We start from the raw sequence: 16,507 nt of genomic DNA, 5'->3' as shown, positions 1-16,507 counted from the left end.
AAATAAACTTTATGAGTCTTGAGATAAAATTTTCCAATGTTTAAGTTGAGAGACTGAATCATTAAATAATTTTTAAAAACTGCATTCATAACACTTGCACCGTTTGACTTGGGCTAGTTCTATAGATTTTATGCAAATCAGACTATATACAACACATTTTGGTTTTTATATTACTCTGCTTCCTACACACGCACACACAATTCCATTTAAAGATTGGGGGAGGAAACTCATGGATGATTTTCATTGTTATTCATGTATTAATTTATTCACTCATAGCTGACGTGAACCGGGGCTGTAATATGCAGATGTGTGTTCTGTTTCTCAATGGGAATTTTCCGGTCTACTGCCTTTAGCTGCCACTAATAATAAAGACAGGCAAGAGAGGTGGGGGAGGAATAGAGGAGAGGGGAGAAATAATAGTTAGAGAGGGAAGGTTGGAGTTGTCAGGATGCCTCCAGTCATCAACTAGCTCTCAGATCCTCTGCTGGCTTTCCTGCACACACAGAAACATCCAGACACAGAGAGAGACAGACACAGACCTGGTGAGATCATCCTGTGAATGATGTCGTCCTTGGCACGAAGGTGAGCCTGTAGAGGTGTCCTCCGTGTTGTTGACAGGACTCCTGAGCTGCATTGTCATGGTAAAGTAGAAAGTGATTTTAAACTGACTTTGTATCATGCAACAGGATCAAAGATATGAGACCAAACTTTTTTTAGCCTGCTACACAAAAAACCAGCTGCAGCTCAATATTTGCCAACAAGGATACTTAAAACACTCCAATAAACTACTTCCTTACTTTTCTCTTTACAAGTTTATTTCTCAGTTCAAAAGTAGCTGATAAAAAGCTAATGTGTTTTATTTGCTGCTTTGTTGGAATTCCTCCTAAGAGTCTCTTCAAGAAAACAAACAGCTGAACAAAGTGACTTTATCCCTTCCCGAGACAAAAATGGACATACAATACCCTTTGGGTAATTGTCTGTGAGACACCTTGTTTTCTGTGTGTATTGCTGTAGTGTTGAACCCACGTTGGTTCCTGTGGGAGGATCACAGGAGTAGAACGTTGACAAGCTGGAGGAGTAATGATGTCAAGGACGAGATGCTAACAGGCAGTGAAGGATTTAGTCTATTTTCTCTCAGCTGCTGGATCTTTAGGAGATATTAACCCCATCCTGTCTGAGTGATGAAACCGTGCAATGGTAGCTAGAAGCAAGGCTATGGGAGAATTCATTTAGACACGTTACTGATACAGTGGCATATACTGTACCACCCAAAGATATTTGTACCCCTTCTTACATTTACCACTACAAACTTCAGTGCATTTAATCGGTATTTTATGTGGACCAACATAAAGTAATGCATTCTGAAGCGAAATGGATCATGGTTTTTAGAACTTTTTGGGGTCGATAGTACCATATAGCATTGCACCTAGAGATGCAGTTCATTTGGGGTCTTTCCAAAAAAGGCCTTAGGGGGAAATGCATGCATGTATGGCGCTCTGTCAGATCTTCAGAGCCTCAGATCTTGCTTTTCACTTTACCCTTTGAACTTCTCCAAAACTGTACAGCTGACCTGTCTGATTTATCTCTCAGGTCTTCATGCTAATCTTTGCTCAGTGATATCTCCAACAAACCTTCAAGCATTGGTAGCAAGCAGTAAAGTGTGGCAATTATTACCTACGAGTAATTTTAGGCATTTTAATCTTCACAAATCCCTTAAGTTTTAGCTATAATTGTCAATTTTAGACCACAATAAGCTCTGAATACTAAAATGTGAAGCAGAACTGTATTATGCATATGTGCTTAATCAAATTAATCTAGAAAATATACTTGTAGATATTTAATAGTTTAGGACAATACTGTAAAGATCACCATTGTGAGGGCTCCTCCGAGAGACCACATGCTGTTCGTAGACATAAGCAAGCATCACTTAATGTTTATAATTATAATTATAATTTTAATGAAGTCCAAAAAAATAAAGACAACACAGAAAATTCATTTCTTCGCTCAATTATCTCAGTTGCAACAACTGATACAATAAGTCAATCTGGGCCACCATGGTGACTGGTGTCTCAGCTGCTCAGTCAGCTCAATTTTATTGTTGTAGCACATACGTGTACAGCTAGACCCCCTCATATGGCCTGACAGAAATATTCTCGGAGCAAATTCTCTTCTTTTCTCCCAGTCAGTCTTAATGTTATTTCTGGCGTTATCTCTTCCATTAGCTTATTATGTTGACATCTAGAGCTGTCCTACACTGGCTGTCTTGCTCTCTCATCAGTAATGTTTGTCTATTCTTTGTCCAATTAAATATATGTGGCAACTTTTGTTTTCCGTAGAAAAAGAGTCTATAAAAACCTCTCTGATTATTTTGGACATTGTAAACATAAATGACTTTGGTAATCCTAACTGAAAAAATAGGAACGCTTAGGTCAGTTAAGTTTACCTAAATGTAAACCTAAAGACATTCATTGAAAAAGAAACATTTCTCTCTGCTACTCATCTGTAACATTTGGTGACAAAACAAACAGCTCCACACCTAAATTGGCAACACAGAAAGAGGCCCTACGCTTACTCGCAAATGTACCTTTCATCTCTCACCTGAACGGATCAAATTTTACCGACATAAGCATTTGAAAGCTGATTCATCTAAAAACCAGCCAAAATCTGCATCGAATTACAGTTAGACGCACACTGATTTAGTAAGTTGGTTTATCTTCACGTCTATGCTTCATATTATAAATACTGTAGAAAAAACACACAAATGAGACAAAAATATGCAGAAGCAAAAAAAAACAAAAAAAAAACTTTTGTCTTGTGTCAGCATACAAACACAAAATTTTCTTGTTGCCAGAAAAAGAAAACATTTAACATTATTGTTTTAATCATAAAAATGTTGAACTCAGTTTTGTTCCACTGCTACCAATTCTCAAATCAAGCCTGCTGATGTCTTGTTCTATTCTGACTTTTTAAACACACTGGGTATCTTCAGCTGAGGCCCACAGGCATGCACTCAGCAGAGTCTTCACCAGGGGCCAAATCTGCAGCATATAATTAGCTTTTAATCAGCACCCTTATTCAGGCAAGCAGTAAAGATTAGCTCAGCTTGGGCTCTGCCTAAAATAAGCATTCATAAATGTGTGTGAAAGCCTCTGACCCATCGCATCCAATCATTCACAGACAATACCGCGCTCCCTCCCTGCAGTCCTTATCCCCCCCACCCCCTAATTTAGCCTTGAGAACCCAGATTTGCTTTCTCCCTCCTCCTTCTCTCTCCCTCTCTCTACTGTCCTGTTTCTTCCCAGAACATGTTGAAAAATTCCCAAGGATGTTGGTTTAATTCTTACAGTAAATGCATAGCAACCTCTGCAGTCAAAATCCACTCAGTATCTCACCTCTGTTCAAGGGCAAAGAGAAACACAAACCTGTACGTTACCACAACAAGCCTGACCTCAATGACACCTTCTGCGCTGGAGGGTCTGTTTAGATAATCCAATATTGAGAATTTAAAATGAGCGTCTTTATTAAAAAAACAGCCGGGGTTCAAGAGCGTAACATTTTGGATGAGCTTGTCTCATCTAATCCGTGCCTCTCTCTGGGGTGAGCCGTGGCGTTTATGCCTGTAATGAAGTGCACTGAGATGAAAGCCTTTTTAATGGGATTTAGTTAAACTGGGACACAAACCAGAAAGTCAGGGAAAGGGAGAGAAACGATTCCTCATCATCACCGGAAACGCCATTGTTACTTCGTCGCTCATGGATGGCTCACTTGCAGACCATAATCACCTAATGATTACGCGTGTCACTTACTTACTGGGTCTGGGAAATGTCAATCTCAGAATTTGTTTTAATTCTCTGCTCTATGCTTCAGTTTAATTTTACCCATCAGCTCAGGGATTTTTTCTCCTCAAATCATTCTCTGTTTCGTGAAAAAAAAAAATCATAACGGTTTAGTCATCATGGTATCTGTGGGTGTTTAGCTTGTTTTCAGGTGGCAACTTATGGAGCTTGCAGTTATCAATTCACTTTAACAACCATTTTTACAAATTCTGTCCTGGATTATTTATGTTGTACAAACCACATGTGAGTTAGATGACTTGAAAGTAGGATTTCTACAAACATCAAACCTAAAAAGCAATACATAACCACAGCACCCTCTACAAGATTGTTTCTTCACCAAAATTCAAGTGAAGGGAATACTTTAAGATTGATTGACTGGCTGTAATCAGATTAAGACTTCAAGACCTAGTTGTAGAATTTTTTTTAATTCATTTAAATTAATTAATAATAAATGTATTACATTTTGTAATAAACCAGCATAGTTAACATTTCAGTCCTAGTTAATAATTAATCATGAAATAATATCACACCATATGAGAAAGGGTAGTCAATGTTGGCCAACTTTCCACTTTTATCTAAACACAGACACTATCACTATAAAGTTCTCATATACTGTCTCTTATATTAGTAACCATTGTGGTTAGCATTGACAAACACAAGTCGTTGCCTTAATTCCCTGTAAAGATCTGGAGTCTTCAAATAGATGCAATTAATTTACAGAAAATAATATATATATATATATATATATGTATATATATATATATATATATATATATATATATATATATATATATACAGTAGATATATAATTAATTTTTTTGCACACAAGTAAAAAAGAAATCCATGCGTTGTTTTACTGAAGTGTCAGCCAGAGAGATGCAGTACGTGCAACAGTCACCGGGTCCAGCTCGACCAGCCAGTGATCCTGCTGCTGCTCTGATGAGTTTGGCTCATGATCTTCTTGGAGCTGCAGTGCCATATTGGTCCCCAGTTTGTTGTTCTGTCAACATCTGGTGTGCCCGATAACAGGATTAGACAAGCCCCCTATAGTCCTGCTGAAACCAGCATGGATTAGCCGACAACCTATCTCTTCATACATGTGAATGTCGACGTGCGTTTGCGTGTGTGTGTAGATTTAGCTTAAAAGTCAGCTCTCTTTGTCCTGCTGAAGAACCTACACGGCAAAGAAAGAGGGTGAGAGCAAATTCATCTTTCCTATTATTCTGTAGTAAAACAAAGAAAAACATATTCACAGCGTTAAACCAAATATAAAACTCTCTCCAGGAGGTGAAAGGTCATATTATTGTTACAATGTGCCATAAATAACTCTGAAAATGCTGGTGGAAAATCTGGGGACAAAGAATAAATTACAAAGTTATCTATAATAGGACATTGATTAAGGTATACATGACATATAAGCATGAGTCCAAAATACATTGTACACATTTCTCTGGACTATGCAACCCATGGCCCCAGCCTTCTCTGCAACCCACTGCACACATCCCAGTTCCTGCTTCCCATGTATTCCCTCACTGAGAAAATATCCGTTAAAGCGACCATGCTCTTGTAACATTCCTGCAAAGCTTTGCACCAGCTAACACTTTCAGAAACACTTGATACAGGAATTTAATGGGTTTTTTTCTATTCTAAGTGAAAAAGACATTTTCAAGTCTGTGAGAGTAGATTTACTATGTTTTTTCCCCATGTTTCTGTGTGTTTCAGTGTCAAACAGAAAGGCTGGAAAGAAATCTGAACTTTACCTCCAGAAGTTAGAACAGAGTGGGGACAGTGAGAGAGGAGCTCAGCACACAGGTAAATACATCTGTTGACTCACCTGAAAGTTTCTTTCTTTGAGTATAGGGTGTGAAATCCAAAGTTTAAAAGTCAAAGCAGATCAAATCAGTTTCAGAAAGTAATGCAGCATACACCTTATCACAGCCAATGTTTCTTCTGTTTACACAGTTTTTTCCAGCCTAGAGAAAGTAGATTCTGAAGATAAAACACTGTGAAAACACTGCATGCATATATTCATTTTGGTTTTGCATTTTTGTCACAGTTAATATAATGTCCCACTTGACATAGAATTTCAGACAAAGATAATCTGAGTTACAGTTTAGCAAGGTTCACTACATTTATTAAGGAAAAAAGCTATTAAGAAAAAAACTGGCTTTATATGAACATGTAGTATCCCCCTAAATGTAATATGTGGTTGTGGCACCATTAATGGCTACAACTGCAATTACTGGAGTAATATTAACATTTTCAACTGACCAGTCAGAGTGTAGATCTGAATCTGATTGAGAAACTTTGAAAGGTAATAAAGTTTGGGGTTATATCAACGAGAACTTCCAATCTAAAAGAGTTGGAGCTCATCATCACAAATTAGCAAAAAGCCCAGCAGCTATAGAAGGCCTTGATTTCTGTGATGTTAAAGATTCCTCTGTTTTTCAAGTAAAGAAATGTAAATGTAAATATTAGCTTCATGAATAATTCATGTCTAAAATGTTATTCTTACATGGGTGTGGAATAATTTTGAGTGAAGCGTCACTGAAGAACTGTTTCAGGAAGGTTTTCAAGCATTAAAGGTGTACGTCGGGTACTCAATTAGATTTAGGGCCAGACTTTGATTAGCCTGCACCAATACCTTCCATTTGTTTTTAAGTTGAGCCAATCAGAGGTGAATTGCTGGCTCTTTGTGCCTCCTTCAAGTTTTCAGACAGTGAAATTGTGGAATTGAATGCAGCTTCCAGAAAAATGTGATTAATCATAACTAATTGGTGATTTAACAAGGGTGAAGGTTCTTTCTCACACAAAATAAATTAAATAATTGGTTAAAATCTTTATTTTTTTTGTTTATTCTGGTAGTTTTTGTTGGATATACAGTATATTTTTTTAATTCGCTTTATGATTTGAAACATTTAAGTGTGACAAAAAGTACAAACAAAAGACACGCCAAGGAAGCAATACTTTTTCACATAACTTTTTTTTCCACAAGAAACAGTTCCCCCACTCCCTATTCAGTCAAGAGCTACGTTTGAAATGGCTGACAGATGTCATGCTGCAAAGTGACGATTGATCCCATGAACAATGTGTCAGCTCTAGTCATTGTGTCAGTCTGCAGTTGGTCTAAAAATCACACATTCTTCAGAAGAGTCCACAGGTCACTCTGCCTTCATCTCTCACCTTCTACATGAAGCGGGATTGATTCATCAGACTGGGAAGCTGAAACATCTATGCAGCTTTAACCTCTTCTTGACTTTCACTTTTCATGTACATCACTAATCATTTGCATTTTTACACAAAAGACTCAGTGTTTCTATGCCCTGTTAGCACAATATTCAGGATAATAAAACAGTCCCTAGTTTTAGATGCAAGGTGCATACACACAGAGTTCAAAAGCATTTTGAAGCCAACGCCTAAAAAATAAATAAACAGTTGTCTTGGGATCTTAAGCAAGATTCTATCTGCTGCACTCCTATCTGAGAAAATATGTGTAGGCATGTTGGTAATACAGACTAAAATTGAAGACGAAGAGTTAAGAGACATGTCACACTGCCAGGTTATTGACTTCCACCTCCTGAATTTCTGGATATGTCCCAGTGGGAGGAGAGCCCAGGTCAGACCCAGAACTCTCTGGAGCGACAAGACCAGAACAGACAGACCGCCTCAGGGTCCACAGGAATGAACTGAGAGGGGGCTTGGATAGAATAATGTCTGGGTTTCCCTCTTTTACCTATTCTCACTGCAAACTGATCTTAGACATGTGGAAATGGATGGATGGATTTACAGGAGACCCAAAAGTAAAGACACTTTTAAACTTGTTAATGTTACTGCAGATTGTCAAACAGAGTCATATCATTAGAGTGACTGCTGAATGGCTGCTCTCTTAAACAAAAGGCATCTCTTTTGAAGAAATACTTTTACACAGCATGAATGGTAACGGGAGTTACTCCTCTCACATAGAAATAAACATAACAGATTTCAAATTGCAGCTTTTCAGAGATACCATCAAATTTGTGCAGTTTAAAAAAAAACTAAAAAAACTATGATCTTTAAAGCAATACGTTAGTGTATAGTGTATTACCAGCCATTTGTCATCTGACTGTAGGTCAAAATCAAAACTTTTCACCAGTGCGTATAATAAATTTGAGTTGTGTAGCAAACTTAACAATCATGTGGCCAATTGCATGCAAGTAATTTTAATGATATTTAAACATATGTGTTTGTTGGAGCAGTTGGCTTTGTACTCTAAGCTTGCAAAGTATGTATAAGTCTTTCAGCTTTTCCCTCTCTCAAGGTAATAAAGTTACTTATTTGAAGGTTTTTAGCAAAGTAAGATAAAAGATCAGAGTCAAAGTATTTTTTATTTGATTAAGAAAATGTAAAAGCTGCTCTAAGGCTGTCTGCTAAAGATTCAAGGTTTTATATTGAACTTTAAGTGACGGTGACATCATTGGAGCTGGAACACATATCAGTGCAATCAGCTGAACCAATTATGATAACGGTGCATAACAAAGATGGCTGTGCCCTCTTAATATAAAATTATAAATTAAACAGCTTATCGCTCTAGCAGAAACACATGCACATTTCCACCAAAATAGTCAGAGAGAGTGAAGACTGCAGCAAGAGCAGTGAGACATAATCCTGTTTATCTCTTTAAAAAAAATCTCCTATTTTATTTTTACTGAATGTTAATTAATTGCTTTTTTGTTGTTGTTATAAAATCATTTCTTTGGAGCTGCTCTTTTGGCTAGGCATATGTTGCATAATATCATCCATCAACCGAACTGTATTTATAGAGCATTTATGCAGTATGTCACAAAGTGCTTTGCAAAGTTCAAAAACTGACTGATCAAAAATAAAAAAGCATGATCAAACAAAGTAAATAAACAAATGCACTCAAAAAAAGACAAAGTAGATAAATAAATCATATCAAAACAGGATGGATTGAGTGGTTGCTGGATGTAGCCGGCGGGTTTTCCCCAGACAGAAATAATTCCCATCTACTCACAAAATAACCTTAATCCAACTTCATTCTTTTAAAACTATGATTAAGGGTGAGTATTAAGTGAAATCAACTTTTTTGAGATTTATATTATGATATGATGTTATTCCCCCATCAAAAACTCACCTGGAGTGTTACTTTGATTCATTCATAAGTGAATGAATCAATGGCATCTATTCAGAGTAGCCTAAATGCATGCTTACACAATTGGCCGCTTATTTCTCCATCTTGCAGTTGCATGCAATCCTTAGCTATAATTAGCTAACACCTGATTGAACTACATTTGCTGAGTTCATCATACAAACTACTTCTCAGTTCATAAGACGTCTCAGTCTCGGCTCATAAGAACAGTTGTAAAAGGCATACTGTGTTGTCATGCCATGACCTGAAAAGGATGTGTTCAAATGTTACTTGAGGCTGACAAATTAATATTTGCAAGTGCTTTTGAGCTTAAAAATGGGGTCATATACACCCAAAATTGTTTTATATTGAATGAGAAACAGTTTGTTTTAAATCAGTATCGAAGCGCTGTAAACACTCTAAACACTTTCTGTCTCATTTTATGAATGAAAATAATCTCAGTATTTCAAACTTAGACAAGGCTTAGGCTGTGTTTCTCAAGGCTTGTAAAATGAGTGGCTGTGCAGCACTAGTCTGAAGATTCCTGCTTGGGGAAAAGAGTGGGGGGAAAATGTCCTGACAGTATAAATATTTTACTGCGAGCTGACATTCAAACATTTCATTACACATGTAGGCGTTTTGATATGCCAACAAAGTAATACTTTTTCACATGTGATGCTACAAAGTTGTCATATTTATAAAAAGCAGAAAAAATGACAGCATACCCAGAAGAATAATAACGTGTCCCCTTTTGTGAGCTTTCTTTGGGCATGAGGTCTGTAAAATCTTAGTTTTAGATGCCTGCTTTACGTTCACTCAGAATTAAACCTAAATTATGTGTGTTTCCAGTGTGCATAATATGTTGAAAGATAAAGTTTTGGCCCTAGATGATTCATATGCACATAAATCAACTGAAATATGTTTTTTCTGACACCTGAGATGTTAAACTCAATGCATGACAAGCTGAGAAGATGGAAAAACTAAAAGAAACTCAAGACAGACACATCGCTGTAATTGTTTTAGTACTTTTTCTTTGACGCGATGTATCAATAATGAATCAAAGTATATTCCACAGTCACTAGAAGAGAGAGTTGGTGGCTTTGTGAACTGAAGAGAGCTGCAGTGTCTTTTTCTTTCCGTTGTAAAAAAGGAGAGTTGTTGTAAGGACAGCAGTTCATGCTCTTTATGTCTCACCCTCAACAGAACTCGTCTTTCTGTCTATTGTCTCAGACAGACATTGACTCCCTGTCACCCTCTCAATCTCTTATCCCTTCTGTCTGTCATTCGCCACTGTGCTTCCCTCTCCTCCACAATGTTAGCCTGTTTCTGTCAAACTGTTTCTGCTCACTGGCCGGCTCTTTGGCTCCAATGTCTTCCTTTCATTTTATCATACGTATAACCACATCTGTCTCTATGGGTGCACGCACCCCCGGCACGTTTCTGTTCCCGGACGTTTTTGATGATGACTTCACAAAGAACACACACCCACACACACCCACCCCGGTCTACGTCAGCATATAGGCATGCTTGCAGCTATGTGTGCATACACAGATGGTTTGCAGGTGTATGTGCAATATAGTCCAGTTTGACTCTTTCAGGCAATATGAAACGGTTCAGGCAAGAGTCCAAAGTCAATGTTCAGTCATCCTTGCACTGTTTGGTTTCTTTTCCGTCCTGCATATCAGAATCTGTTCCTTAAAGTGGCCTTATTCTCTCCGAGGATTGTGAGTCACATTTTGGATCTTTTTATCACTGCTATTCTCTTTTCTTTTCTTGAAGGTCAGCTGGCCTGCGTCGCTGTACTTTCACCGGCTTTGAATTGTTTTAAAAATAGAATATGTTTTAAGGTTATGTTTTTGGGAATAATGATTCAGAAATTCTACAAAATAAATCAGCCACTGTTAAGCTTTCTGATATGACTCATACTTGCACTGTAGTGACACAGTTACGCTTGCATACACATTAGATTTGCACAGTGGCGCCCACACACTGTTGCTATGTAGTTTTATGTGTGTCTCTGTGTTTACTTGTGTGTGTGTTTGTAATGTGGAGGAGGGGTGGTGGATGCAGATTGTGCTTGGTCCACTAGACCCCTCCCAGTCAGAATGGAGCTGTCTCAGCTCGTCAGCATTAGACTCGCGCGGCACCATGATCTATCCTGACAGTCAGCCATGGGAAATGATGGGTCATGAAACCGCCTAGAGCTCCCCATGTGACCTGGCGTACAGGGGTGGAAGGGTGGATTATGAGGATGGGTTGTCTGATGAGACAAAGAAACAAGAAGGCAACGAGACGATGCATGCCCACAACAGCAGAGGTTGAAACCACAGACATGGTTTCATGCCTATGCACACACTGCAGGGAAATCTGAAGACTTATTCGGTGGCACTGAGTGCATGCCATGACTTTTGTGATATTTTATCACTGTGAAGAATCTCAGCTTCCCTTGCTTGTCAAATTTAGTTGTCTTTCAGTCCTTTTGTCTCAGGTTCACTAAAAAAAATATATAAAAAAACAGCAACAAATGGAGACTGAAATGTGCGCTGATGTAATGGGACATTTAACCTGTTTAAATCAACAACAAATTTAAGAGGCAAAAATTAAGACAAAAAACTGAGTAAGTGTACACAAATAATTTTAACCCATTTTCTGATTTTAGCTATTCGCAGACATCCAAATCAATGTAAGAAACAGCTCTTGAAAGACTTCGACAGAGTCTCAAACTAAATTCAACACAAATTCTCTGAGGTAACCTAGAGAGAGATGGGGACTCAAGATGTCCTCATGATCTGGTAATTGGAGATCTTTTGTGAGGTAGTTAGTAAATATTGCCAAGTAAAAGTATGTAAGACATACTTTGTAGATGTGGTCTAATTCATCATGCAGCCTCATTTTTCCTGCAGTTCTTCTCACAGGGCTGGTGGAGGCCGCTGGTTGGGTGAGGCTGCACCTTCAGCTTAGTGTAATGGCAACGGGAGATTCACCAACACATACAGGGTTTTTCCGAAGCCTCATAGAATTTCACTTTTATTGTTCCTTTTCACAGATATTTTCCAGGCCTTCCGTCAGGTGCGTCAGGCGCTGTCATATTTTTAGAGAGAAGCAAAAACCCAGTGTTTCCACTATGTCATGCTCAGTGGGTAGCTCACATTAGATTATTTTCCTCTACTTATAAAGTCCTCACAGCTCCCTCAGGATGGAACCACGTCTCATGGTGCAGCAGTTTCACCGTTTTGATGCTGTTTTTTTAAACCTATTTATATGATGCTCTGATGCCACTGAACTTGTTTGTGTGCTTTTTTACTCTTCGAGGTTCACAGTTCATATGTGAAACAGAAGTGGCCTCCAGTTTCAAAAACAGTGCAAAACTAATCATACTCCTGTAACTTTTTTCATTTTGTGAAATTATAAATACAACTATGTGTATTGTCTTGGTTTTATGTCCTTGACCAACAAAGTGGTGGATAATCATGAAGTGGAGAGAAAAGTGGTTTTCAAAATGTTTGAATACCAATGCAAACTATCCACTAATATACAAAATTTTGAAAATCGTAAAAAAAAAAAATTGCTTCTAAGTTAGCACATACAATCCGAATAAAACATCTGCACATGACAAAATGTGCAAAATAATAAAGCAAGCATTTTTTTGTCTTCTTCAAAAAGACAAAAAATGAATCTTTGTTCCTGTTTTTCCATTATCTGAATATGAAAATATTCAGTGGCTCTGCTGTTCTAGTAAAATCTGACCTACTTCATATTGGTTCTTTGTAACTTTCATTTTAATATGATTTGACCTTTGCTTTGTGTGTGTATTGCCGCTAGCCATATTTATTACATGAAAACCTTTGCTTTCAAGTCTGAATAGTCTTATCTTCACAGTACAAAGCAGCATGCTGCCACTGCCAATGATTCTTTATCTGATGCAAAAAGCACACGTGCATTCACCGACTTTATCTTTGTATTATTTATTGAGCCCAAAGATGCAGGTTCTTTCAAGGTGAGTTCCAAGCTTAGCCCAAATATAGCTATACTTCACACTCTTTTCCTTATTGTATTTGTCCACCCTTAACTAAAGTGTTGTTTCATATTATAAGCATTGCTTGTTTTCCCTTGATTTCACTGTTCTTATCTATATACCTTCTTTATTGCCTCAGGACTGTACTAACTAAAATTTCTCCCAGCATTTGCAGACATTTATGTAAATCCTCTTCCTCTTCAGCACAGTATGTGTGAATATGAGCAATCATGCAAAAACAAGAAGGCAAAAAAGGCTCTTATGTGCTAATGCATAGCCTTAAGCACCTCAGATGATAATGAGAAACAGACTGATTTATTGCATCTTGCAGTGCTTGTCTGTAGTAGTCAGAAGATAATATTTTATGTAATGTTTTAATGTCAGTCAGTCAATTAACAACCATTACTTCTTGTATTTAATTTTAAGCCACTCAGACTGCACCTTTACTGGCTGATAAACATACAAAAATCCAAAATATTCAGAGACGTGCGCTAAACACAATTTGAACAATGCATGTGGGAATAAGAAAAAACGTTTCACTTGGCAATAAAAATTCAACAATTCACCGCTCCAGATTAAATATTTTTTAATACAGTGGAAATACAAATTAACTTCCATTTAATGAACTTGCTTTAATTGCAGTTCAGTTTGCCATGACAGTTATTAAGGAATAAAAGGGACAATAATATTCATATTGCACAGGGTTAGTAACTGGCCTAAAATAAAGAGTGAGGGAGGGAATGATGGAAAGTTTTAGCTTCATCACAGAGAGCAGGTTATTCAAAATTGATATATTTCAATTTATGACTTGAAGCAATAAATGATGTAATAATATTAGCCTATATCCGACAAAGCATTGTGATATGGGACAATGAAACATAGAAATGGTGGTGTAAATTTTAAAACCCCATATTGGTATTATGTATTGGAGCATATTTATAATTTTGCTCTTGCTCTTCATGAAAGAGCAAGGAAGTCATTAAATTCCAAACAGGTTGTTAATTTGACACCCTTAATGTTTTAATATAATTTAATTAAAATCTGCTGCTTATCCTCTTCAAAATAAGTCTGAAGTGATGACCCAGACCTTGTTTTCCCCAGATAGATAATTATTGGTCTCTAATAAAGGCATTTGTGAATTCTTAACATGGAGGAATCTATGAGAAACCAAGACAGAAACTTACTAAAATGTATTCAAATTATACTTTGAATATATTTTATAAAATGTAAGAACATGGATTTCAGCTGGAATATGCAGTTGCTTGGTGCAATATAATGTGAACAAATTTGTTTTTGACTGAAAAACTGTTCTTAGATATGAGTAGTCTTGACAATGTCTTGTAATAATTAATGCATGGTTTGTAATAAATCTATGTTTTTTATTGTCTTCTGTGGTAGAGGTGTGTATTGTGGTATGCTTTGTTTTCCAGAAATGTTGTGTCTGGCCCTTTAAGATGAGCAGCCTTTTATTTTCTGAACTTTTTTTTATGGGTCTGACACCTGTTTATTCTCAGAATTGACATTCTAATTGAACTTGACACTTCTATTTTTGTAATATGCTCCTTTCGACTGATGATTCACTTACACAGAATCAACAGCATGCATATTATTTCTATTCTTTCCACAAATGATTTGCCATGTTGAAATATAATTTCACATAATGACTGTTATCATTTCCCAAAACAATACTTGATCTGGTCAGTTAATGTTGAACAGCTGCTGTTGTGGTTATCTGACATGGCTCATCTGCAAAGAGAAGAGCCACATTTATATCTGTTATTTAGATAGAAACTCTTGTTATACCATAATTATAGAAATAGTCAATATATCCACTTCACAGATGGCAGTAGACTGAAGTAGGCAAACACTTATCATTATAATAAACAGTATAATGATTTCCATGGGTTTTTCTCTTTTTTCCCCCTTTTTAAAACCAGAAGTGTCTGGTTATTCTTGGCAGTTGTTGCTTCATCTTGGAAGCAGATGCTCTTGTGTTTTCATTTCTTTACCACTTGAGCCATAAAGCATACATCAGGATTCCCACCTGGCTTTTGTTCACCCCAGCCAGCAGCTCTCCTCTCTTCACAATCTGTTTCATTCTCCTTCACCACCTCCTCCTGCGTTCCTCAATTCATCTTCCACTTGTGAACTCAGCCAAGGTGACGAAACACATTGATGATTTATTTATGTTAGGAAACCCATCTTCTCCTCTCATGACTCTGTCGCTTTCTCTCCCTCTCTCTCACATACACACACCTTCAGTCTGTCTCTTTGGGTGTTTGTCTATCTGTAAAATTCCATGTGACAGTGATGCTAAATGAGGTGTCCTGTCCTTTGTTGTGATGAGACTGAATGCACACGCACACACCAACATACTTGTACACGCCGCTGATTCCTCTTTTACAGCGTCATGCTGAGATGATGGCATCTTCTGGCTCTCGAATAATTCATATGATTTGAGTGTTTAACTCTCAAATCATATGTGTGTTGTTGTTTGTTTGTTTGTTTGTTTTTTATATAAGCGCATCACATTATAAACAAATATGTTGAGGAGCTTAAAGTAAAAAGATCATTTGCCCAAAAATAAAACATCTACTTGGTAAACAGATGTTGGCCCTTTAGTTCATGATATTAAACATGAAAATAAACGATACATTAAAGTCTGCAGTGCTTGTCTGTCTTCATAAAAGCAAATTTAGGGAGAGCTAATTGGAATCTTGCACCACATGCTAAAGAGGGGCAACTAGATGTACTTTGGTTAAAGTAAGTTTTGGTATTTTGACAAAAAAACTATTTAGGGAATATCAATAAGTAGTTTTTGTTTGGTTTTGAAATTTGACGGCTTCTGTGATCTATTTTGTTTTCTCTGTTTTTATTGAATGATCAACTCTGACAAGTGATGTCTGCAGTGCTCTAGATGTTGTCCTTCGTTTTATTGTGACCTCCCAGATGAGTCATTGTTGCTCTTTTGAAGTAATTTTGGCAGGTTGTCCAGTCCTGGGAAGGTTAACCACTGTTGCATGTTTTCTCCAGTTATAATGGCTCTAACTGTGGTTTACAACAGCATTAAACCTTTGAAATGTGGTTTTTACACTTTCCAGAAAGATGTTAATGACTTTGTTTTCTATCTGTTCTTAAATTCTTTTGCTCGGGGCATGTTACATTTTAGATGCTTAACCTGTTGTCAGAGAGGTTTAATTAAAGGAAGCCTGGCAGTAGTTCAGTCTTGGAGTGGCTTGCAAAATTTGACCCAAAGAAAATCTGTCAATCAGTTAATTCATGATTTAGCAAGAAGAGCTATTATTTTTACTAAGCCCCAGTCTGTTTGGGATAGCTTTAGCTTTCCTACTGTAATAATTGAAGACATATTTTCATGTTTGTCTGATATTACTGATTGGTCTAGTGACATGAGAAATTTAATTGCAACAAAGCTGGAATATTAGACATTCTCTTTAAAATGACAAATACATTTTCATGCCAACATATGTGTATGTATTTGAAGCTCTGAATTACTTTTAAATTACCCTTGTA

General features: G+C 37.1%; 1 protein-coding gene across 3 annotated transcripts in view; it reads left to right on the top strand.

The window, feature by feature from the left end:
- Positions 1-16,507, top strand: part of znf385c (zinc finger protein 385C) — a 146,922-nt gene that overhangs the window by 60,456 nt on the left and 69,959 nt on the right. For 2 of the 3 annotated variants that reach the window (XM_023349569.1, XM_023349568.1), the window contains exon 3: positions 5,559-5,648. The exons of the other annotated variant lie outside the window; for it this stretch is intronic. In XM_023349569.1, coding sequence (XP_023205337.1) covers positions 5,559-5,648 — 90 coding nt within the window. The remainder of the gene's footprint in view (positions 1-5,558; positions 5,649-16,507) is intronic. 3 annotated transcript variants of the gene reach the window in all.

The sequence above is a fragment of the Xiphophorus maculatus genome, chromosome 16 (assembly GCF_002775205.1).
Source record: "Xiphophorus maculatus strain JP 163 A chromosome 16, X_maculatus-5.0-male, whole genome shotgun sequence".
Classification (NCBI taxonomy): Eukaryota; Metazoa; Chordata; class Actinopteri; order Cyprinodontiformes; family Poeciliidae; genus Xiphophorus; species Xiphophorus maculatus.
The sequence above is the reverse complement of the archived record's forward strand: the minus strand, read 5'-3'. Positions and strand labels throughout refer to the sequence as shown.